At 35.0% G+C, this 26469-nt stretch overlaps 1 protein-coding gene across 1 annotated transcript in view; it reads left to right on the forward strand.

Annotated features, from left to right (window-relative positions):
- EMB (embigin) overlaps window positions 1-19815 on the forward strand; it is a 43128-nt gene extending 23313 nt beyond the window's left edge. The window contains exons 3-9 of the mRNA XM_019736208.2: window positions 5775-5961; window positions 6198-6286; window positions 12101-12228; window positions 14379-14655; window positions 15425-15458; window positions 18451-18505; window positions 19039-19815. Coding sequence (XP_019591767.2) covers window positions 5775-5961; window positions 6198-6286; window positions 12101-12228; window positions 14379-14655; window positions 15425-15458; window positions 18451-18505; window positions 19039-19056 — 788 coding nt within the window. The 3' untranslated portion in view covers window positions 19057-19815. The remainder of the gene's footprint in view (window positions 1-5774; window positions 5962-6197; window positions 6287-12100; window positions 12229-14378; window positions 14656-15424; window positions 15459-18450; window positions 18506-19038) is intronic.
- Window positions 19816-26469: the final 6654 nt, after the last annotated feature.

Genomic DNA, 26469 nt, shown 5'->3' on the forward strand with positions numbered 1-26469 from the left:
CAATTTTTAAAAGGGTGTTGGCCCCACGTTAGAATGGCCTTCTGACTGTTTCTGTAAGCATTCTGGATGTTCCATCTATATTTTAGGATGTAATATGGGACCTCATTGACTTTCATGGTAAAATGAAGAAAATTATTAAATAAATTATTAAAATTATTTCCTGTCTCTTCTGCTTAGAGTCGTCCCATTTTACGAGCTCTGTATGTTGTAATGCACTTAACTCTTTTAAATAAAACTTTCTGCTTTTAAAGCATGTTTAGAAACACTGTCCTATGGAAGAAATTTTAATTGGCTTTTTCCATTTTTAAAACTTTTTTATAAAACAACAAATTAGACTTTTATTACACGTGATATGATTCCTAAATGGAACCATTAAGGTCTAACTATTGTCATTTCTCTGAAAATAACAAACTGCTTAAAAATTTAATTATAAAAATAAGAGAATATTTAGACATGTAAATTACTGTATGATTTTAAGAACAGTCTTTTAAAAATATAGTTCAGTAACTGAGCAAATATGTATAGTCTTGGAAATGTAGATGTCATGGATATTCTTGCAACACTCTGAAAAAGCAGAAATGCCCTGCAGTTGTGAAGTTTTGTGGAAGTTGAAACATTGTACACTGAGTTCAACTGACATACTAATTTGTTGGCTAACCATAAAATATTTTAAAGTTCTAGGTAAAACATTTACATATTTTGATGCTTGTGATTTCTTGATAGGAAAGAAAGCAAGCTGTAGAAACACCTGCAAAGTATTATAAGAAACAGTGAGATAACAATCAGGACTTGGAGAAGGCCCGTCACAAAGAAAGGCCCCATTGCAGTTCTAATAGAAGCATCTAGGTGCAAGTGTGAATGTTTAAAATATGTTGATCATACCATTCATCTATCATCACATTGCTATATTGCTGTATATACATTCATTTCATTTGCTGTATTATACATTCATTTCATCTTCTATTAATATTTTCTTTCATTTAAAATCTTGATTCAATAGTTTGAAAGTGATGAAGTTAATTCCATTGTCAGGAGAATTTCACATCTTTGAGCGTTGGTATATACTGTTGGTTATGAGAATCTGGGCTCAGCCTCACCTAAATTTGAGATTCACCTCTGTCATTATCTTGATATATGATCTGGCACAAGATAGTCAACCTCTCTGTCTCAGCTTCCTCATATGTGAAGTAGGAATGATAATAATGGTACTTACAGAACTGCTGTGAAGAATAAGTGATATAATCACTACATAACTATTAGCAATATATGTGATATCTTTTGTTACATTCGCTGGTGAGAAGAAATAAGTGGTAATTATTCAGCAATTAATATATTACTAAAACTTCCCTTATGATAGCTCATCTAACCCTTTCTACAGCCTCATGAATATGTATTGTCCCATTTTACAAATGAAAAGAATGAGGTGTCCAACATAAAGATACGTTGTTTTGCCCTGTGAATAGCCTCAGGTAAAGAACCTCAGCTATTGGGCTGCTCCCTTGTGAAATAGGGGTAATATTAATAATTCATATCTTCCTGCTATGTTAGGAGGCTTCAATGAGCTACATTAACCAAAAAGAGCATGGTGCCCTGGTATCACCTTCTGGAATGTAAATATGTCTATAATGCCTCCTGCTAAGAGTGATAGTGCTGCCACGTCTCCTTGCCAGTCCTCCCCCAAGTAAGATGGTTTGTCATCAGCTCTAGAAAGTGCCAGATAATCAAAACTAGAGTCAAAGTAGTCTTCTCTGGGTGCTCCAGCCTCCACAGCCTCCTACACGTCCACGGCCTGCAGTGAGGCCCGATTCTCCTCATTCTGGTAGAATAGACTCCGGCTGAGCAGAGACCAGCAATAATGAGTGACGATCAGACAGGACCTGGGGAAAAGACTCACAGAAGTCTCCAAAGACTTTGTCCTGAAACAGTGTTCGTGCAGAGCTTTGCAGGATGTCAAAGAGTTTCCTGGAGACTTTGGTGGATGGTCTATCTACCACATGTCTTAGACATTTTGAGCTCCTGAGACCCCTTTCTTCCCTGTAAGTTAAGATTTCCCTTTACATACCATCAAGGTGATAAATCGAACAGTTCAGCCTTCTAAGGATCCATGCAGTACCAACAAAGACAGGAACTATTATGAGCAGAGACTGCAGTAAAGCAGACCTCTCCATATGAGTGGAATTGTGTGGTTGTCCTTCTCTGGCTGGCTTATTTCCCTTGTAATGGTGTCCTCACAGTTCATCCATGTTGTTCCATGTTGCCAGACTTCCTTATTTTTTAAGGCTGAATGATGTTCCATTGTGTGTATGTTACCACATTTTTGCAGGCCATTCATCCATCAGTGGTCATTTGCATTGTTTCCACGTCTTCGCTATTGTCATATGAGGTATCTATAATAGTCAAACTCATAGAAGCAAAGAGTAGAATGGTGGTTACCAGGAACTGTAGGGGTGAGGTGGGGGAGGTGATGGAATGGGGAGATGTTAGTCAAAGGTACTAAGGCGCAATTGTGCAAGATGAATAAGTTCTAGAGATCTGTACAACATGTGTTCACTGATAAGAACACTGTATTGTACACTTAAAAATATGTCAAGATCATAGAACTCATGTTAAGTGTTCTTACCACAATTAAAAAAAAAAAAAAGAACAAAGATACTTTATTTCTAAATGAAAAGTATGTAATCAGGACAGCGAAATAACCTAACCTGAGTTTTGCTTTAGAAGGACAACTTTGGTGTTGTTGTAGAAAATATGAAGAGGAGGAAAAACTGTAGCCGAGAGAAGCTAGGAGGTCGTTGTCTGGTCCTGGTGAAAGATAGTGAAGGTGAGGGTGGAACAAGTTATCCTAGATCCTCTTAGGGTCCCTGCCTGGGTCTGAAAATTAAACTGATAAAGACAGATTAATAGGAGAAAAACAACAAATTTATTTAATATGTTTTACATAACACAGGATCCTTCATAAGGAAATGAAGACCCAAATAAACAGAGTCTTTTATGGTAGGTTTGATGAAGAGTGGACAGCTGTGGAGGCACATGATAGGTCAGAGAAGATGAGATTAGTGTAATAAACTGGGGGAAACTTAGCAAGGCCTGTTTGTTAGGATTCTACTCTGTGTCTCTTTGTCTTCTGAGATAAGGATGCTTCTTTCCTCCAAATATAGGGAAGCACCTCTCACCTGAGGGTTTTATGACCTGTTTCAGGGGAGAAGGATGAAGGGGGTCAGATGGACCTTTCTGCTTTTGCTGTTTTCTCAAATTCCTTCAGTTTAAAATATTCAGTATGCCAAGGTGACATATTTTGGGGGTAGTGTGACCTGAAACTGGGTGAATTGGTTTGACATTTCAGAGGTAAAATCAACAATTCTACTGCATGTGACTAGGGGAAGAGAAGTCTAATGCATCTCCCTTGGATATATTGAGTTTGAAGTACCTGTGGGATATCTAGGTTTAGATACTCAGTAGACATCTGGAGCTCTAGACCTGGGGATCAAGAAGGAAGGAAGTCTTGAATGGAGCCAAGAGGTTTACAAACAAAGGATATCAGAGATAACCACTGAATCCAACATGGGAGTGTGAAATTGGAAAGTAAAAGGGGGGGGGAGGGAGGGGGAGAGAGAGAGAGAGAGAGAGAGAGAGAGAGAGAGAGAGAGAGAGAGAGAGTCCAAAGAGACATCAACATTTACAGGTAGTTGGAAGAGTTAGTGTAGCTAACAAAATGTTAGACATGACACAGAAGCAAAGTAAAGGGTATTTCAAGGGGTAGATAGTCTGTGGCAATGTCTGGGAAAAGCACTTTCTGTAACATGGTAAGATACCAAAATATGCTATATTGAAATGAGAACGTGGGTGAAGACAGATACTGTGTAGAGAACTCCTTCATGAAATTGACTAAGGAAGTACATTTCTTTGACAGAGAGACAGCACTACCTTTTTAAGGGTACTCCCGAGCTAAAGGTAAAGTGAGGAAAATTGACAGAAAATAAACTCAGGACTAAATATAGTAAATCTTGAGACATTTTCTCCTATAACTAGTACCTAGTATAATTTCTGACATGTAGTAGATGCTCAGAAAATATACTGACATGTGTATATCCTTTTAGTTTTATTGACTCAATTTTTTCCCTATATAATTGTATCTTGCTATACGTAAGGTGTTTCTTTTTTCTTTTTGTGCATAAAATCAATTCAGCAATTTTGGAGTTACATGAACAGTTATTTCAAGCATGTGCTCACAAAGCACTTCACACTTAGCTGTACTTAACTGTCTGCAAACTTTGCACCTGGTCATTGCTTAAGGAAGCATTTTTGTAAAATTTTGAATGCAATCAAAAGTGGTATTATTTTATTTAAGTTCTGTTTTTTTTTTTTCCTTTGTACATTTTGGCTCTGCATTCTACTTTTCATGATACCATACTATTGTGCACAAGGTTGAGAAATGCGTTATACAATGAAGTCCTTCTTCCCAGAACAACTCTTTCCTTCCCCTTCAGAGTAACCATCGCTATGCTGATTTCTGTATAGTCACGTCTTTGCTTTTTGAAATTGTTTTATTACACTCAGGTGTGCATTCTAAATATTATAATTTGGTTTTAACTTTTTTTTAAAAGGCATGTTTTAAAAGTATCTTAATATTTTTAGGCTTATCTCTCTCCCTTTTCTAATTTATCTGTTGAAAAACCAGATCATTTATCTTACAGTTTTCTCATAATCTGGATTTTGCTGATTGCTTTCATGGGATATAGTTTCATATGTTTCCCCATCCTCTGTATTTCCTGTAAACTAGCAATTGGATCTAGAGACTTAGTAGTTTCAGGCACCCCTGCCCTTTACTGCCAGATTACTTCCTAGGTAGTGAGGTGTTCCTCCTCAAAAAACACATGATTCTGTTTCCGAGATGTTTGTAGCACTTGATGCAAAATGTCTAGATCCATGATTCATTAGAGGTTATAACATCATTGTACTACATTTCTTCACTTATTTGCTGAAATTCTATAAAAATTTTCCTTCTCTATTATTTGGTTACCAGTGGTACATTTAGTATAAGAAGAGCATGTACTTGCTTGATTTTTCTTTTTTTTTATGTACCACTGTTTGGAAAAAAAAATGTTGGGTCTATGCTTCCTTCATAAGTGGGATGTTTATATCTATATACTTATATATAGATATATCACCTCATGGCTTTACACTGATATTTCAATTTTAGTGAAAATTCAAAACTACAGGATGTTTATTTAAATTCTTCTTACATCTGTATCTTTACCCAAGTCCTTCAAGTTCTTAAGGAGTTAAGAAAACTGGGAATGACAGAATTAGTGTGTATCACACAAACCTACCATATACACAAAACATTCTTGTACTAACTACCAATAACATGATTACTGAAAGGAGTTAAAATAGTCATTCCATTCTCTCCCCATTAGCTTTTGTTTGTTTGTTTTTATAGTTGCCCTGTTTCTATACTGTCAGCGCATATGGCATTATTTCTATACTGCTCTCTTTCCCCTATATCCGTGTCAACTAGAGATTTTAAGAGACTAAAGTTAGGCTTTTGTGATTCTGTTAATGTTTTAATAAAACTTTTCTTTAGCTGTGTTTGTGAAAGAATAAAGGGAACCAAATCTATGTTGACAGAAAAATCACTCTTGAAAGGAATGTTACATTAAGAAACTGTCAGTAGAGTGCTATTGTTGATGATTTAAACTGTTTTTATATATTGGATTTCCCCTAAATGTAACTTTTACATCTTTTCCGTTGCTGTTTTCTTTTGTGGCTAATAGAACATTCTGATGTTCCAGTAGAAAAAAATATCACTTTACAAAGACCTTCTAATATAGAACTCACATGCCAGTTCACAACATCTGGGGATGTGCATTCAGTAAATGTGACTTGGAAAAAAGGTGATGAACAACTTGAGAATAATTATCTCATCAATGCAACAGGAAGCATCCTGTATACCCGGTACATGTGAGTATACCAAATTTTAACCTGTGTGGCTAGATGAAATTACTAGTGAAATTCTAAATATTTTTGCTGACGGCCATTCTTCCCTTTGCTGTCACATGAATGTTATGCTAATATTCTAATTTGCATATTTCAAGAATTTTTTTTTTCCATTTTAAAATTTTGATTAATGGCTAAGTCTTCATTTTCATTAATGAGTGTTTTGAGAACTACACCTATATTAATAACATTATCTTTAGGTTCACCATCATTAATAGTGAACAAATGGGAAGTTACTCTTGTTTCTTTCAAGAGGAAAAGGAACAAAGGGGCACATTTAATTTTAAAGGTCAGTACTAATAATTGGTAGACTAATAACTTCAGCATTATATTCTTAGAATTCTAAATCCCCCAAATTTAAAAGTGTTATCATAATACTAAACATAATGCAGTTGAAAGAAAATCATATGCTTCCAATTGAATCATAAGTGGCAACCTTGAAAATAATGCTTCCTAATGTCTTCCCCATGATAGAATTTGTATTTCCCAATCCATGCCCACTCTTGCCTTCCTTCCCTAGTTTAAAACACAGGTTTTAGTTTCAAAGACCAGGCACCCAGGTTATTTGTAGATCATAGCAACCTCTTTTATCTCTCTGTCTATCATCTATCATCTATCATCTGTCTCTCTCTCTCTCTCTGTAAACTCAGAGCTATCATAATAGTCCTCTAGGTGTCTGAGTTATTACACTCCTAGACTGTGAGAATATGCTTTGTGTTCTGTGTCAGTGGCTCCAGGATTTGGGATTTTAGGGATACATCAAATTTAAACATAATATGGAGAAACAAAGAGTTGCCTGCTTTTGATCTCATCAAGTAAGGACAAAACACCAGAATATAATCCATAGCTCTCCCTTGTGGAAACAAACTAATCAAAGTATTTTACTCATACCATCATTAAATCAAAACATTAAAGGTCTCACTCTCATAGTAAAGACTAATCATTCGAGTTGGATAATTATCTTCATGGAAAAACTCACATTCTGCGATAGATTACTGAACCACAAGGTTTGTAATGCTCTTTGAGAAATGAGGTCGGTTGCCATATGAACTATTTTGGGCTTTGCTTCACATCAGTTTCACAGGGTACATGAGAAATGGTGCTCTTCTTTTCCTGAAAATTGTGAACTCTGGCTAGCTGCTCTGACAAAATATGAATACTGCCCCAAAGTCCCATCAACAGCAGAATTGCCATGATTTAAGATTGTTAGCTCCTATATCTCTCCCATACTCCCTCTACACAGACTTGTTTCCTTCATGTGGTTTTACAAATGTTCTTCTTGGTAAATATAATAAATCCTTGTGTTTATGCAATTTGGTCTCTGAAAAGGCAGAAATTATTATCATTCTTTGATTATTTTGATCATGTACATTTTCTCTTAACCTTCTGTCCTCCATTTGCCTAATTTAACTTAGTGAAGTATACACCATATACAATTCCTTTCTTTATTGCTTTCCTTCCATTTCTTTTTTTTTTTCTTTTCCTTCTCTTGTCTTTTTCTCTTTCTTCCTCCAACCCTGCTTAACATTATTGTAACTTTTAAGTATGTATTATATTGGGAAGATATAATAAATTGGGCCCTTCCAGATCTTTTTTAGTAAAACAATTCTTTGTAATTCATCGAAATTGAATATTGTTTCGAGAAATAATTTTGTTTGATTACAGTTTAAAGATGTTTGGCATCTGCAGAACAACTCATATTATAGTTATATGATTAGATCTGTAGGGCTTATAGAATGGTATATATTTTTTTCAATATCCTTTTATACTTTTTCTCCATATAGGTTGCTTATGGTTTTTCCGAAAGAGAAGGATTATCTTTCCTTAGCAGCACTATAACTGAGTGTGGATGAAAAGCCAGTTTTATCCTCTATTTTAAATTGAGCAAAAAGAAAAAAAAAGTCTGCTATTGACTATATGAGTCAATTATAGTGCATGAGCCCGAGTTCTTAGAACAATTCATCAGCAAAGTTCCTGCTTTTGCCTTTGTGGAAGCTGGTTGATTTATTACTACAAGATTGTAAAAGGGCCTCCACATCACTGATTAATACGATGCAAAGAAACCTGCTGACTGTGTGTTTGGCTATTGATGCCAGTAACAGAGGAGATAGCAAAAGTCACACTGGAAGCTTGCGACTGAGCAATGTGTTGGTGAATACTTTTCATCCAAGAAAGACAAGTGATAGTCTACAGTATTTCTCGGTAGTGAGGTAGTTGCTAAAAACTACACTATTCATCAGTGTTAAAATAGCTTAGCAGAAATGTGGTTAGTAAAGCACAAGTAATAGGACATAGGACTTTTGGGAAATCATGGTGAGATTTTCGTAGTACCAAGTCTATAAAATCTGTTTGGCCCAGCCATCTGTCTTCATTGGGACGTATACCTAAGGAGTCAAAGTGTGGAAGTGCCACATAATAGAATCAGTTGGAACTTCAGCTTCAAACCCGGGTGTTGAAGTTAGCTGTCTTTGACCATATGGAAGAATCTTTTCTTTAATTTGAAAACACATAAATATTCTTGAACCAAAAATGACACAGGTTGATTTTTTTCTAGTCCCTGGATATGCAGACAGAAATCTCCAATCTTACCTACAAAGGACTTTCACTTTCATTGGGTAGATCCTAGGCCCCACTTTCCTAGACACTAGTCTGAATCAGCAATTTCACCATCTTCAAATATGGATTCTTCCAGTCCCAAGACTCTCATGTGTCCTGCTTTATCCAAAGTTCCAAAAGGTCAGCAGGACACATTATAATATTGTATCACTGTCCTCCTAGTCATAAATACTTCCAAACATAAGCAGCAGCCCAGAACCAATGATGACCTCTGGAGCAGTTCAAACAAATTGATCTTCCCTGAGCATAGTGCATTTTATAATTTATCAGCCATATAAAGCATAACAGAGCAGTGGTTCATGTCATCTTGGCCATTAATCTAGGAGATAGTAAAAAAAAACAACACCAAAAACAAAACAAAAAACAAGAAAACAGAAGAGATGAAAGGAAAATAGAATTGGGTTTTATTTCCCTGTGGCATCACTGTCACTGTCAGCTACCTGCAATCTATACCCTGATATTAACATTTAACTGAGATGGTTTAATAGCATAGATATGTGTTCCCCACCCAAACCTCAAAAAATAGCCATGATTTTCTTGAAAAGTCCCTTTCAGGGAGCAGTTATGCTTCTCATGCCTGTGCCTCCTAGAGGCTTACTGAGAAACAGTGTGTCTGTCTTCTGCCATGTTTTCCCACAAATGTTGCTTTTCATCCACTTTTGATTCTTAGTCTCTTTGAGTAAATTTCAAAATTTGGACATATTTCAACACATATTTTCCAGCTAACACATGACCTAATTTATTTCCAGAAAGAAGTATGCTGCGATTGAGAAGTAGGGTTGGTATCTGGGAGATCAGCAAAATGAGAAAGCAGAAACTGTGCCCTTGACTAGTGCCCAACACAACCAGTTTCAAAGTCTGCCTCCAAAGCAGTGTTTGTTTTATGGTGAGCCTAGCCTGGCTCTAGAAGTAACTGCATCACAGCTGCATTATTAAAGAGCAGTGCCAAGTATGTACATATTGTACCTCTCCAAGTGGTACGCCGGTGTGGCTCTGCTCCATCTGAGGTTTAGAAGGAACCTTGTGGTTTTGGAAAAGAATTCCTATTTTAGCCAAGCTCAGCTCTCTGCTGATTCTGCAGGTCTTTAATTGAGGCCTCTCCTAAAGTGTGGCTGATCTTTCCAAGTGGGCCTTTATCTTTCAGGTGCTTCTATGTTCTCATACTTAATATAATAATAAAACTATACCCAACATATACTTCACTTAATAATAAAACTATACCAGGTGTTGGGTGTATCAGAATGAAATGTGATTAGAAAGCGATACTGAGCTGGTCTTATTTCTTCTCTGTTTCACATGGACAGCTGGCCTAGTCGTTCTTGCATATGATGATAATCCGCCCAATAAAGCTGGCTAACGACCACTATGCAGAAAGACCATGTGCATTACAAATGGCTCAGTCAAAAAAAGCAGGATCATTACATAATCACAACAAAAGTTTGAACTTTGTGATGTTTACTCTGCACCAAGCATTTTATGTGTTATGTTCTTGTACTTAGTTCTTTACAGCAACACTGTAGGATGGGCATAACCTGCCTTTGTCCTCAGTATCAGTAACACTGAAGCTATAATTCTAATCCAAATATTTCTTGGACCCAAATCTTATCTTTGTTACATCATTGTCACACTGTGCTGTCTCTTTCAAACACCTATGACCTGGCCTTTGAAATGGACACATACTAACTACATGTTCCTTAATGTCCCTCAGCCTAATGGTGACCAATAGAAGGTGGGGTACAAATAGCCTCTCAAAAGGAGTGCTCAGAACACCTCTGGCAAAGTCAGCTCACCAGTTTCTTTGGCTGGATGACTTCAGTCAAGCTTGTCACATGTACTCATCTCTCTCTTCCCTCAGGAGCACCCTCGTGGTACCTTACCAGGTTTTCATAAACTATTAGTGGGGTGGTTATAAATTCTGCTTGGCAATTAACATCTTTGGTTGATGTAAAATTGTAGACCATTCAATTTTATCAAAACATGTTTCCTTGGTTATGAAAAGTGTGAGAACCATTGACTTACAGATTGCTCTGTCATTTTATGATCACTTGAAGCATTAATGCTTTCATGGGTGACATACTTTCCTCTTACTTGCATCTGTTTATTATTAGCAGTGCCTCATTCAACACTCTGTTGCTCTGAAGTCCTGATGACGGACAGGGTGATATGTGTAATTATATGTAAGCCTACTTTAAACAATAAGGAGAAAAGAAGACTTCCCACGCTCTTCATTGTAATAATCACCTAAGGACAGAACCCATAAAGAAATATTCTCCAACTCTATTTTTTCCTCTTCTCTGGTAGTTATACAATTATTCTAGTTATTTACCAATTCTAGTTATTACCAATTATTTCCCCCTTCCTCATCTTTAAATTCATATGTTCAGCAAATGCCTAATTATCTTTGGGTGGTAGAAAGCCAAGAACATTTAGAAAATGCATTTAATCTAGAAACCTAGTTTTAGTAATAAAAATGGATCTTTTCATTTCCCAATCTGACCCTCCCAAAAATAAAATCTGAAAATAGGATAAGTGAATATCAAATAATGTCTATAAAATTTGTCAACACAGTATTAAAAATTATTTCATACATCCTCTCTGTTGGGAAATAAAACAACAAAAAAATACAAAACCAAAAACCTGCTAAAGTTAGTAAAAGAAACAAAATCAACAAAAGTAATCTTTGCTGATCAGTCTGTATCTTGAATGTAAAAGTAACTACATATGTCCTTTGAGGTCAATCAGAAGAAACTGATTTCACCATGGAAGCTTTTGATTGGCTTTTTATTACTTTGCTTATGTTCTTTATGTTTTAATTTATTGACCAAATTATTCACATCCCTAAAACTTAATTTTTCTAAATTCAGTGCTCATTTTAATTTTGTTACTAATGGTACCTACTTCAAACTTTCTAAATAAATTTATTGTAATGATTATTAATATGACTTTTTACAAAACCACATGAAGTTTTTTTTTATCTCATTTTCTTTCCTGCTCTGTTTTCCTCCTCTTAATTTTTGTATATTCCTTTCTCATGTTCCTACCTTCTCCAACTCTTTGATGGCTTTTCATAAATCTGTATCGACTAAAGAATTTATATCCTTAAAATATGTCTCCTCACTCAAATGCCATCTAAGGGCAAAAGTTTGGGAAAAAGAGTTCTAAAGTAACTTACTAGGTGGGAAGAAATAGTCCTAAAATGTAAATTATCTTATCTAAAGTATGTAACAATTTATTACAATCCTTGTAATTGCTATTATATTAGGCTCAATAACAGAACATCATTTATCTATTTCTACATTACAATTATATTGAGCTATGTACTACTATTATTGTTACTGCTATGCATCCTACTATAAATTGTATAGAACTAAATTAAAACTACTTAAAATCATGTTAATGAGAAACTGAAAGAAAATATTATCAACTTGAATACATCCCCCCCATTCAAACTCCTTCATTAATATACATTTCTCTAAATTTTTCTTAGTCCCTGAACTTCATGGAAAAAACAAACCATTGATCACTTATGTGGGGGATTCAACTGTCTTGATATGTAAATGTGAAGAGTGTTTTCCTTTAAATTGGACCTGGTACAGTAGTAATGAGAGTGTACAGGTAAGATTGTATTTGATTTGAAGAAAACAAAATTCATAAATAATAAGATTATAACAGACTCACAATTCCTAGCACTATTTGTACTTCTGTTATTTTGTTCTTTAGTATGTCTTCATGAAGAAAGAACAGTAATAAATGAAGTTGTCATTTGATGATTTTAGCATATTATACATCTGAAGATACTCTTAATGTTTCATTAGCTGGTACTTCATTTTTTTAGATTTAGCAATTTATTTAAATTCTTTGAAAAGAAGTTACAATTCATTTTTAGTGGGGAAGTTTAGAAATAACCCCAACAAAAAAAAGACTATTCTTTTCCTATAATTGCATGAAAGTAACTGGAAAAAAAGGGAGTCTTCTTTTTTTGCTTCTGTCTCTGGAAACATTTTGATAGAATGCAATACAATGGCACCATTTGAGAGAAGAGTGAAAATTTGATAATTTAAACTGAGGTCTTATGTTCTTTTAGTAAGTGTCATTGGCCTCTTTTGGCCTTCCAGAGACTTAAGGAACGCCAAATACTTAACATTCTTATTAAGGATTTAATAACTATTTAAAGAGCTGATATTGAGAAAAACATGAGTATTCAAGAAATCATTTCTGGCTCTCTGTCCTCCTCCCAAACAGCCTCTAATAGCAGGGAAATTTAGGAAATTGCCCTTTAGGGTAACCTTTCCATTGCCCTGGTGCTAATCATCTTTGTAGTTAAAGTCCCGTAAAGGCAAGCTGTAATTCTAGAAGGAACAGAGATGAGACAGTGTAGATCTTACAATGAAATATTAAATTACTTCTTAGACAAAATTGATGCTATCATAGACTGTTGAAAGAAATAGACGAAGGACTTAAAAGGGAGAGTGACTGATTCTGTGATTGTTTTCAAAGAAGTAGCTCAAAATCATTTAGGAGTAGACTTAAACCATTAATATTTCTGCTTATCTTCTTACTGATTAGGAAAGGCGATAATGTTATATATGTAAATATTCTTTAACACACATTAATTTGGAGAAATATATCAACTGTAGCATTTGAAATAATTTATTTATGCATATGTGAGACTAGAGAAAAAAATAGCCTAAATCTAATTTATAGTAAACTTTTTAGAATGTAGTCTATGCTTCTCTCCATTTGCTACCAATTTTCTCTTACTTTCGCCCTAAGCATGGGTAATATTAAGATGTGAGAAAAGGGCAGGGAAGGGGGTGCAGGTCAAAACTTTAGGTCAAGTGTTTTTTCAAACTGTAGACCAACCATCTGCATGAGAATCACCGGGGATGCCTACTAACCGTGCGGGACTTCAATTGATCAGCTCTTGAGTTAGAAAGGCTACATTTGTAATAGGCATTCTTCTTTATCAGATAGCCTCTGAGAATATCTGTATGCAGATTGGCATTTATTGAGCATCGCAGTTGAGTGATAGAGCAGTGAAGGCAAAAAGTGGCCTGAGAATAAAATTTAATTTAAATGGATTAAATAAATAAGCGACCCAATAGCTTAGTATGGTTCCTGAGAACCACACTCAATGAATCTCAGAAGCCCGCTTGCCGAGAGAGAGAAATTCAGATATGAGAAGACAGAAGGTGGGCAGACGACCACGTACATGAGGCTCACTGGGGATTTCTGCCGTTCCTTTGACATCAGCTTCAAAGGCCTGAAGATTTCATCTTCAGTTCCAGTCAAAGAAACTTGCAATGTCAGGCTTTAGTGATCTTCCTTTATAGGAATGATCAGATTTAATAGTGTCATTAATTTAATAGTTGATTTAATGTAGGCCTGTGCTTGTGAACAAGGAAGTTCTTGAACAGCTAATAAGGAATTATGAAACACAGATGGCTGGTTTTTTGTTTTTTTTTGGATGTTTAATTCTCATATAATATTTATCCACAATTACCTACATGCTATAGTTTCAAACATTCAGTGTAAAGTACTGAAAGCAAAGTACACTTTTCCTCTGTTTGCTACCTCTGGGAGATCAAACTCTTACAAGACTTGAGCTCTGTTATGTATAAGCCTTCACAAATTTTAAGATGCTTTTCCTGGTAAGCAGTTTTCTCGGCACTATCTTTTTTATAGCTTTCACTCAAAACTGTAGCTCCTTTATGACATGTATCTTTTATGCACTATGACAGGATTTTCATGTCTCCTTATATAAGGTTCCTCTCGATGTTCAAATGAAGGATAAGTACGTGATCAGTGGAAAACACGCTAATGAAACAAGGCTGAAGATAATGCATCTTTCAGAGGAAGATCAGGGCTCTTACTGGTGCCATGCGATATTCCAGTTAGGCGAGAGTGAAGATCACGTTGAACTGGTTGTGCTGAGCTATTTGGTGCCTCTCAAACCATTTCTTGCAATTGCTGCTGAGGTTGTTCTTTTAGTGACTATTATTCTGCTTTGTGAAATGTACTTCCAGAAGAAGAAGCACACAGGTATCATTTATTTTTTTAGATAACATTCTCATGTGATGATTCTACATTACAGGGACTTTAGAGTTGTGGGGGAAAATCTAGTCTTTGCTATTTGGAGTGGTATTTATGTTAATTTCAATGGTTACAGTGAGCTATGAGTTTGTATTGATGGTCTTTCTATTGCAACTTACTAAACTAGATCTCCCCTCCCCCCTTCTTCTGTGTTACTGGTACGGATACACCAATTAATATATGCTTTGTATTAGAATATTGGAAAATTCTGTTACAGCTTAATATAAAAGATTTTAAAGACAAACAGTTATTATTTCACTCTGATAACTCATTTAAAAAATATTTTATAAAACATTCTGGAGTTCTCGTAAAAGAGACATTGTCCTGTCAGTTTCCTGTTTTTATATTAATAGCTTGTACCTGATGGATTATGGGTTAAGAAACCAATGGTTCCCTTAAGAAAACTTATCTTAAATTCTGTATTCTCTTCTCACTTTGGTTACTTATAACTTAAGTAATTTTGTAACCAATAAGTCAATCCTGTTTTTGAAAATTCCAGGCACTAGACTATGCTTGATTGAAATTGTAGGTAAGGTCTGGAGAGCAGGAAAAAATGTGATGGAGGGTGCAGCTGTCTAATGTAGCACGTCTCTCTTTCATTTAAAAAAGGGGAAACAACACAGTGAATTCTGAACTCGGGGAAAATTGAACTGAACATATGTGCTCTGTAAGAATCATAAACCAATCTTAATATTTATATTCTTCTTTTGTTACACAGATGATGGGAAAGAGTTTGAACAAATTGAACAGCTGTAAGTATTAGTTTTTACAAATTAATTTTCATTTGAGTAAAATACAGATAAAAATAAAATAGAATAAAATGTTTACAGTTAGGGAAAACAATCACAAGAGTATATTATGCGTGTTATTTTCTGTACATGTCCATGTTGTGGTGAAAGCATCTGGAGTTTGCCTGCCTGCGTGGGAGTCTCCCACCATCACGTACTACTTTCACTTCTCTGTGCTTCAGTTTTCTCAAAAAATGGGATAGTACGTATGACATAAGGCTTTTGGATTAAATGATATTACATATGGAAAAATGCATAGCATGGGCTTTGATGCACAGAAAGTGTTCAGTAACCATAAGGAAGTATAATTTGTGTAAAGCACTGATTCTCAATCCTGGCTATGTTTTTGATCACTTAGGATGCTCCTTAAAAATACAGTTACTCAGACCTTACTGGATCTCTGGGTTAGAACCTCTGGGACTAGTGCGTGGGCATCTGTATTTCTTCAAAATGTCTATCACTGATTCTGATTCTGTGTTATGTTGAAAATCACTGGCCCAGAATTCGTTTTAGTCATTATTTTTGAAAGCACATAAATTGTGTCACTAGTTCTCTTATAGCTCCCTCCTCACCTTTGTTTAGAGTTGAGCATGAGGAGGGCTGGGAAGGAAATTACCGGGGATGTAATTTATTTTGGTGAAGCTGGGAGATGCTAGTTCTTTCAAACCAGAAAACTGAGTGTGGAGTCCAGTGGTGGAGGTGGCCAAGACTGGGATTAACATCTGAGTAACATTTACTTTATAACCGGAAGTTTGTACTTACTCCCCTTCATTGTTTTCATCCACCCTTCTGGGCAACCATCTGTTTGTTCTCTGTATCTATGAATCTGTTTCTGTTTTGTTTGTTCATTTGTTTTGTTTCATTTTTTGTGTTGTTGTTTTTTTTTTTTAGATTCCCATATAAATGAAATAATTTGGTATTTGTCTTTCTCCGTCTGACTTACTTTATTTAACATAATACCCATAAATAAGCCATGGGATGTAATGTGTAGCGTAGGGAAAATAGTCAGCAATATAACTTTGTATGATGACAGATGGTTACTAGACCATGGTTACTAGACTTATTGTGATTACATTGTAAGGTATACAAATGTTGAATCACTATGTTGTACACCTGAGACTAATATAATATTCTATGTCAGTGATACTTCAAAAAAACAAGTATCTGAATAACAGAGCCAAGGGTTGGGGACCAGGAATGTGAGGACAGATGAAAGCAGCCAGGAGAAACCTAGGAAATTGGAGGCCTGAGCAAAACTGCTCCAATGAAACATGGCAATTAAGTTGATCTTTATCCGCCAACAGGAGTTGTGAAGTGTGAATGCTATAGCCACGGTTAGAACAGGACTGGGGTGCACAGGTGTCATTTAGATGTTTGTAGACATTATTCAAAATAATTAGTTTACTCAAGTCACATATGGCATGTAAAATAAATCAACACGATAAGACCTTCCACAGGAGTTCCATAACCCCAGACAGGAAAAACACAGCGCTGTCTCAGAGTCACAGACTATCACAGTTGCACCTCTTTCTGGACAGCTTGGACACCTTATTTATATTGATTTGAATTTTTTATCTGTCTGGTTCCCATGTATGGAGTCCCCATAAAATACATGACAGTCATTCCAATAGTTGAAACAATGACAACCTTGCCTGATTCTCCTATTCTCCCAGCTCCACCTCCCCAGTGTTTCTAACCATTTTCTTGCTGTCACATTTGGTTGGGGGTTGGTCTGATCTCAACCCTGGCTTGTTAAAAACACACTCTGAAAGGATGGTGCCAGAACAATATGGAGCAGACTATCAATTCTTAATAATTTAATTCTCATTTATGTAGCTTACCTTATTTAAAAAATATATTTTTAAAATATTTTTTTCTAGAATACCTTAGGAACAATGTCAAACAGATTCAATCTCTAGTATAATGAATTACCTTTTTTTATTTTTGGAAAATTTGGATATTGTACATCATTTTCTCCATCCTATACTACTCTGCAGAGATCACTGAGAGTGTTTCAGTTTTCTCATCTTTAGTTATTCATCAATATTTTTAGATTTCATAGAAGTATCCAGGGCACTTGGATGCATTTACACAAACCTTTTACCAATGCTACTTTAGATTTGTTAGTTAGGAGATGAATTTTTCTTGACAGAGAATAAATGCTATTTATTAATACAGTTTATATATAATGTTTATATATATGTGTGTTTAGATATCAGCAATTCACAGTTTCTTGGTGAAAATGATTCTTAAAAATAGTATTAAATGTATAACATCAAAACAAGCTACTTACTTCAAATTGTTCAACACGAAGCTCACTCATTATCTCATCCACTCAAATATTTAATCCATAAAATCTCACCTACCTGCTCTCCTCCCCCAAATTTTGACTTAACTGATAGTTGAATAGGTGGTTGAATTTATCCTCTGGGGATAATAGCTTAATGGCCTTAAGCTGCCCCTAACCTAGAAGGTCGTTAGTTATGCACCTGTTACCTACTTTAGTCACTCTTGTCTTAAGAATCTGAAGGCCAGCTTTGTATTTTTGCGTTGATGCATATTAGGTAGATAAAAAACATGTTTAGCCTCTAATTCAATGTAATAACATGTCAAATTACAGCACTTGTTATCTCGCATATTGGCTGAGCTCCTGATTGGCTATTGTCTTGCATGTGTCAAAACAACACACAAGTACAGCCATAGACCCAAACCCCCACACGTGCTTAGGGAGAAGCTACTCTCCCTCTGCATTAAATAAATAGGTCTTTGTCATTGTCATCTGCGGTAATAGTTCCTCTCCAAGCAATGGCGTGTGCGCGCGCGCACACTTAGGAAGAGTGAATTCTGCCTATGTTGCCCTTTCACATTAACCTGAGAGCCGTGATGTAGATGGTATACTGACTTAATTTTATGCAATGTAAACATCTAGTGATTTTCCTTTTTATTTTCCATATAGGAAATCAGACGACAGCAATGGTATAGAAAACAATGCCTCCAGGCACAGAAAAAATGTAAGTTACTTCCAAATGTTATTCCAGATAAACAGTGAAGTCCAACACACATAGGCTGTCTATTAATCCAGCTACTTTTTTTGTTTCATAAAAGACCTAGTTCATCACTATGTACTTGAATATGCTTGTTTACAATATTACAGGAGAAAACATAAAACAGGTAGCAACCAATCTACAAGTAAATCCATTGCACTGCCTATGTATTTTTTCCTTTTGTCACCACGGGTTAGTTTCTTTTATAACTTTTCAAGTGGTCTTACTATTCCCCTCTCTCAATTTTTCTGGATTCTCCTATTTTATTCTCATATATTCCCACATATTTGGTCCATATTGGCTTATTTTCTTTACTGATTAGAATCAACATTTTCATAGTTCATCGGCATATTTTTCCTGAGTATTTAGAATAAGATTGGTTTTAGCAGTAGTTTGGATCATGCCTACTCAGCAATTTTTGCTTTGCTAAATTGATCATAAGTCATTACAGAATAACCAGGAGACACTAATTATGTTTCACTATGTTTCATTTAACTCAGGAATCTGCGGGTCAATGAATGAGAAACATCATGTCAAGAGTCATGGGAAGATGTACAAAGAGTTTCTATTTCTGCTCTGTTATGCTTCCTATTAAGAACATCTGAGTTTTTATTTTTAGAAGAATAAAAAGTTGATGCAACATGCTCAGCAGTAGCTTTGTAAATAATATATGAGATCTTCAGATCTAAAGATGTATTTTCATTTTGTAATTACTTTACACGAAAGCAAGGTAAACTGCATTAACTATGTTCTGTGGGCAATAACCCAGGATAATTAATTTCATCCTGGTCCTCAAGAGGCACACAGAACAGACACCAGCAAAACCAGTTAATAGTTCATAGAGCTAATGTCTCTCAAGACCTGTTTAAAACCAAAGAATTCAAAGAATTCAAAGGAAGCCTTTGCCATTTGTCTTTAAAAGTTTTTTTTCCCAATCATATTTACTATATATAGAAATATGTGTAATAATTTTCGTGTGAAGTTCATTCTTCTGTCATCTTGAAAAAAATGTGTGGCTTTACTAGGAAATGAACACTTGCTTTCTGCCTTTGATATCGATGGTCACGCTCTACAATCTCTACAAGAAAAACAGTTTTCCGTTTTCCTGTAAAAGTACTGGCTTAAGGAAATAAAACCATGCAACTTGCCCCATAGTTCCATCACCACAAAAGCAAATTTCCCAATCTTTATTCCACTCATCTCCACTGCTTTCCCATATAGCAGGCTAAAGTGATTCTTAGTCTTTTATGTAGAGCATTTAAAAAAAAAAAAAAAAAGCCATGGGTTTTGGATTTCTTGTTGTATCTAGTAATGATGTAGGTGCAGGTCCATGCAGTCGTAATACAGCACTGCTACAAGGATGCTTCTGTGGTTCATGGTTTCCTGGTATCGTTGACTTACTACCTGGTTTCCCAGTGTCCATAACAGGCTCAATATCTAAAACTGCATTATTCGTGCTTTAAGATACTAATTGTTTTGTCTGAAATCCAGAGGTACTACAGTACTTCTTCTATGTTGTTGCAAATACCTTAGATTTGCCTTCAAAAATAGAATAGTTTCTATTCCATATATAACTGAAATGTTATAAAGTCACGCTTACCAAATCAGATGAAATCTGAACAGACATGCAAAGCTGTCAGTGGCTTTGAATGGGGCATTAAAATTATACTGCAGAATACTGGATCGGGTTGTAGAGGGTGATATGAAACTGCTGGGTGTCCTGGTGGTGGTCCCTGCTGTGGTGGTACGTGCAATGCCCCACTGCTCACAGTGCATCAGGGTTCAGAAAGATCAGAAGCAAAGAAGGAAGTTTGGGGTGGTGGCAAGGAACCCACACATTTTTGGTGACTAGGGCATTAAAATTTGGAGAAGAGTTCAATTTTAAAAAGAATGTTTTATAGAAATTTAAACTATGTGCTGACCGAGAATATTATGATAAAATTCTGGTAGTGAAATTTATAATTTATGTGGCATCCTAAATAGTGTTAAAATATTACTAATGTATGAATAATATACATAAAGTAGTAACTTGGAAGCTGCTCATTAGTTTGTTGTAGCATTATTTTGTGTAAAGCATGTTAACTATACACACAGGTTTTGTTGAACTAGAATACATCCCTTAAGTAATGGCAGACTTCACTTTATTCTTGGTCTCAGAGCCATAAGCCATGCATTTGTTTTGGTTTAATTCATTATTAATTTGAGAAAATTAATTTGGGTGATACCTATCTGATGACAGAGAACCAATCAGTTCACTTAATTCTTCTGAACAATTTCAATTCAGTGCATTAGACCTGTTATTTGACTAAGTCAAATTCAAAACTATGTTTGTGGCTGGGTATATACAAAACCAAAACAAATTTGTAGCTCATATGCAGTATGCATCCTTCCATTTTCCTACTACTATTTAGGCTAAAATACGTTTCAAGCAAGAACAATTGCTGCCCCAAGGTAAAGTAATCTGAAATATTTATATAGTAAATTTAATTTTTAAATGGCAGTGCTTGCAATTTTTCCTAGCAAAGACAATTTATTTCAGTAACTTTAGGCAGAAAAACGTACTCAGAAAATTAAAGTTGATTTTTGGCTTTTTAGAGTCTCTCTGGAGGACTGCTGGAAAATTACTTTACCACTGTTAGATTGAAAATGAAATGCTTCCATTAACTAACCTCATGGAGATGATAAATTGATTAATTTATAATGAACAGTTGTAAACTGACTAAAAATGTTACGCGAGCAGAACAGCTGAAATAGGAAAACGACTGCACATTTGTATTACTGGATGCCTTGGGAAATTCTATTAATCTTTCCAGCTAACAGGGTTTTGTAGCATATTAAGTAGATTTAATGATATCATAAATTTCCCAGACACTGTCATATTAATTTATATTATATCAATGTAAATATTCTGCCTTTGTAGTCTCTCTTTTCTCAGTATCTAGTTACTCAGGCCAAAACTTAGAACTTGTGATATTTTCTTCTCCTCTATTAACTAATATGTATTAGTCATGAATCTCTCTTCCTTTAACCTTCTTAATAGCTCCTTAATCCACCCATTACACACACCCCCCACCTCACCCTATGCAGCTGCCACAGCAAAGATCTTGATTTTCCTACCTTAGTCTCGTCTTCTATTGATCCATTTTTTGCTTTGCTGCCCAAATCATCTTTCTAAAACACAAATTGCACTATGTAACTTATGTGGCAGCTTCATGTCTAACCTCTGCAGGTTCCCCTTTGCCATTTCTTAATATTGCAGTTTTCTAAATTGCTAATCTTTCTCTACGAATAATGTCTTGACTTACCTTTGGTGTATAGAGATTCAGTGTAGAATGCTGCCCCCACACACCTCCCCATTGATGAATTCAAGTTTAGCTTTTAAGACTTTAATCTGATGTTACTTCCTGGCAGATCCCTCATACCCAGTGGAGTGTGTACCATCTTATGTCCTCAGATAACCACACATTTCTTTGTAGTTACTACCTTGTATTGTAAATATGCATTTATTTGCATCCTCTCTGGATTTTGCTTTTTATTTGTGTCCTGTACTTACAACAGGGTACATTAGAGTTGTCATGAAATGTGTGTTGGATGGATAAATGTATAAGTAAAAATCAATCACATTTCATAAATTTGTTCTTACTTTTAAAAGAACAATCTAAATTATGACATCAAAATTTAAACAAAATATTTTGACAGAGATAAGCAAGCTTTTATAACTTTAATTTTTGGTTCTATTACTTTGAAAAACACATAGTAATAAAATAAGTCCTGTCAGATTTTAATGATATGTTAATATCTAATGAGCAAAGAAAGTTCTGATTCCTAAACTATGACCCATGGTATGTTGCTTTCAACCTAATTAAATTACCGTTGTCTGTTTTTTTATGGACAGTAAAAATGTTAACCTTAATTGTATCCTTTCTTTTAGTAAAATAATGTATAGACTTTAATTAAATATAAAGAATTTGAGCACTGTGTTCCTTTGCATGGTACTGTGGCAAGTGTTGACATTTGTGTCCACTCCATTAAATTTCTCATTCCTCTTCCCATCAATGCCTTGTAGTACCTTAGAATATCTCAGAATCCAATTCAACATTTTATCTTAAAAGAACCAATTTTTTTTAGAAAGCTTTAATTGTTTAGTTTTGATCACTGAAAGTTTGTCATTAATCATATTCATCAAAAGAAAAAAATGTGAGTTCTGTTCCCTTATTCCCTGGGTCTTCATCTTTGAGCCATTTAAACAGATTTATGCAAAATAACTTACTGAATATCAATTACACTTTATAGAAAATGAATCTTTTTTAATTGAACAAAGCTGTGCAATGAATTAGGGACTTACTTCCTATTAGCATTGTTAATCTTAGGTGGGAGCAAACTCAAGTATGTATTCCAGTATTAATTAAAAGGCACAGTGACCTAACTATACCATGCTCTGAACTAATATTTACTGAATAAGTGAAAAATTGATAAATGACTCAATTATTTTGGAATCCTAAATTATACGTATTTCTGCAATCTCTACTTTGATTTTGATTAACTGTGAATTTATCCTACTCTAGTATAGATAAGAAAAGTGGAACTCTCTGTGTACATTTCTCTCGTGATATTTAGGAATATATTTGCACTGTATCTAGGTCAGTTCTATGCCCTGTTTGTCCATTGAGTTCTTATGGAGGATATATGATATTAAACAATAATAACTGACATTCCTTGCGTGCTTGGCATGTGACAGACACTGTGCTAAATGCTTTGAAATGTGTTGTCTCATTTAATCCCCACATCGTCTTCCATCATAGGAACTATTATCATCTACTTTTATATAGATGAGGAAACTGAAGCTTAGGGAAATTAAGTGTTTGGAGCTGGGATTGAAATCCAAGGAGTCCTCAAGAGTCTAGGTTTAACAACCATGTTGAGGAGTTTTGCTCATTACTCATGTGCTTCTTAGAAAATGAGGCTATTGTCTGTCAACTATCTTTTTTTTTTTTTAAATGTCACTCATTTAGATTGTCAGTCAAATAACAAGTTCCATAATCTTATTCTTAAGGCTTATAGGATTTGTGTTTACTTGTGTCCCTGCAGGGGTGCTGGGAATCAGTACACTTTTGTGTGTTTTGGGAGTCTTTTTTCACCACCCCCCCCCAATATTACTTCTCAATAGCTAATGTTACCATAAAATTTATCACCCAAATGCTGAGACTAAAAGAAGGTGCTATTTATAATTTTACTGGGGCAACAGACTGGTAATGGAGTGTATTAGGGTTTCCAGGTGGGAATTCCTGCCCGTTCTCAGGAAATATTTCGCTTTTCCTTTCCTAAATCCCGAGATATAAACTGTTTTCTGTTCTCCACGATGAATCGTTTCCACAAAGTGATGGCCAATACTACCAACCACCTGGGTTCAAAGAGCTGATTTTCCCAATTTCCCGACCAACTTTTCTTGGGATTTGGGAACTGGAAAGCAGAAAAAATTCCTGAAAATGGGTGGAAATTCCTGCCTGGAAACCCTAGATTGTATGGTCACATTTTGAGCTTGTAGGGAAGAGCTAAGTATTTTATGGATGTTCTAGCCTAGGCACAGCAGTAATACCAGCAGCAAGTTTGAATGATAAACATAAATTCACTTTCAGGGAAAGAACTATTTTTAGCAAATGACAGGTCAGTCTCACTAGAGAGAAGTGCCTATAATGAGATAATTTAGTGACTTTAAAAATGTATTACTTTCCAAAAATAATTTAAACTTTATTAGCATTCAAAAGTATGACTCACAAGTTGTAAGAGAAGCTGGCAAAGAAAGTCATGTTTCTGATGGTCTGTGAAATGAAATGGACAATTCTTTGGACTTGTTTATTTTCACAATGAATGTGTCTTAATAATAATATCTGTGTGATTCTCAATGAATCAGGGATGCCTGATTATATCTTTACAATAAAATTTGCTTATGAAATTAGTGATTCCTCAAGAATAATGTTGCCAAAATGACTTTCAATCACATGATTAACCTGTGACATCTATATTTCTTACTCTCTCATTTCCCAAATGGTAAAGTGCTAAGGAAACTAGTGTATTGGTTAAAATCTATATGTTACTTTGGCGTGTTATCTATTATCTTTAAGAATTTTGTTCATAAAAAGTGATTTTGTTATTTAATTTGTAATTCACTTCAGAAAATAATTTAGGACAAATTCATATTTTTCTAAGGTTTACTTGATAAATGAAAATATGAGACTTATTCCATATGCAATTAACTATAATGCTATTTAGTGCTACAAAAATATAAAATATATTTATATTAACTGCTTATCTCTTAAGATAGAAATATGATCATGAACTTCACTATTTTTTAAAATAAAAAATCATGGCTCTATTGTGGCATGTTTCCTAATTGTAATTTCCTTTTTTTAGCATATGTGTCTAAATTCTCATTAATGCCTTTCTGTATTATGAAAATAGCATAGAAAATGTCTATATTGGAATGTTTTTTAAAAAAATTTTGTTGCATATAATTGAAAGAGTGTATCTAATATGTATCTAATTTTACTCTGAATTAAAAAATTAACTGAGTATTAGAAAATATATTTTCAATTTAAAATTAGTAATAATGGTTTAAAAGTGAATTTAAAGGACTAGATAATCGAAAATATGGATTTTTTTTCCTCTGGTTATACTCACAGGAAATTCAAATTTTGTTAATTCACCTTCTGAAGTCCAACAAAAAAGTATGCCTAGAACTGGGACTCTGTATTTTGACACATCACACAGGAAGTTAGAAAAGAATTTTCAAAACATACCAAATATATTTAGGAAATTTAAAAGACAACTATGGCCTTGATATAAATGTACATTTAAAATTAATTTAATGTATAGAACATATTTACTTGTTGTCCTGAATCAATTTTTTAAAAAATTGCAGTCTCATTTTAAATTGATTCAGCAAAAATGGTTTCAAAATTTGTATTCTATGACAATGTCTACTGCTAAAAAAGGGAACCAACATTCCAAATAGGGCATTTTAATGATTCCAGCAGTCAAGGAAAAAAGAAAAAAATATTCAGAGGATAATAGCATATTTTACTATGCTTTATACTTGATTGTTACCTTAATTGAAATAATTAAATATACATGTTACAGTGATTAACAGTTAATAAAGAAGGGTTTGTGTTGTAAAGCATGTGAAGCCAATATAAAAGGAGTATTTTAATTGGGCAGTGACAAGATTAAAAAACAATGGTTAGGGAAATCTACTTCTGAAAAGATGGAATAGACATATTTTCCCCTAGTCCTCCTCCTAAGTACAACTAACAACCTTGGGCCTTATTAAGCAAACAGTAAACACCAAAAGGTGAACAGAAGAATGCAGACCAACTAGGGACTTTGGAACATGAAATAATAAACACCAGTTGGACTCCTGATTTTTCTTTTTGCCTCATATGTCCCAGACTAGATGCTAGAGAAGCCAATAGCCTAGGAATACCACAAGGTACAGATACAGAAAGCTCCCCCAGAAGCCTGCTGTCTTTACCAAAGAACCAGGACAAGAGATACCTAGCAAGACAGAAAAACATTTAGACAATAACTATTGTACTTCTGCCAAACACCACTATTGCGGCTCCACCCCCACAACCAGCAACGAAGGCTGAGTGGGGAGCTGAGACTTTCAACCCATCTGGTGGTAACGAGCAACCTTCCCACTGCTGGTGGAGCCTGAACTCCCACTGCTGCCCTGGAGGAGCAAGGTACCCCTCTGGAGTGTTAATAGGAGCAAAATAAAGAACCTGTATGTCCAACTCCACCTGACAGTAACAAGGTGAAGTACCTCTTTTCCTACCAAAGTGTCTCATAATACCTAAAATATCTAGGTTGCAGGAAAAACTCAAACTCACTTGTCATACCACAAATCATGAATTCTCTCCCTGAATTTTGAC

The sequence above is a fragment of the Rhinolophus sinicus genome, linkage group LG03 (genome assembly GCF_036562045.2).
Source record: "Rhinolophus sinicus isolate RSC01 linkage group LG03, ASM3656204v1, whole genome shotgun sequence".
Lineage (NCBI taxonomy): Eukaryota > Metazoa > Chordata > Mammalia > Chiroptera > Rhinolophidae > Rhinolophus > Rhinolophus sinicus.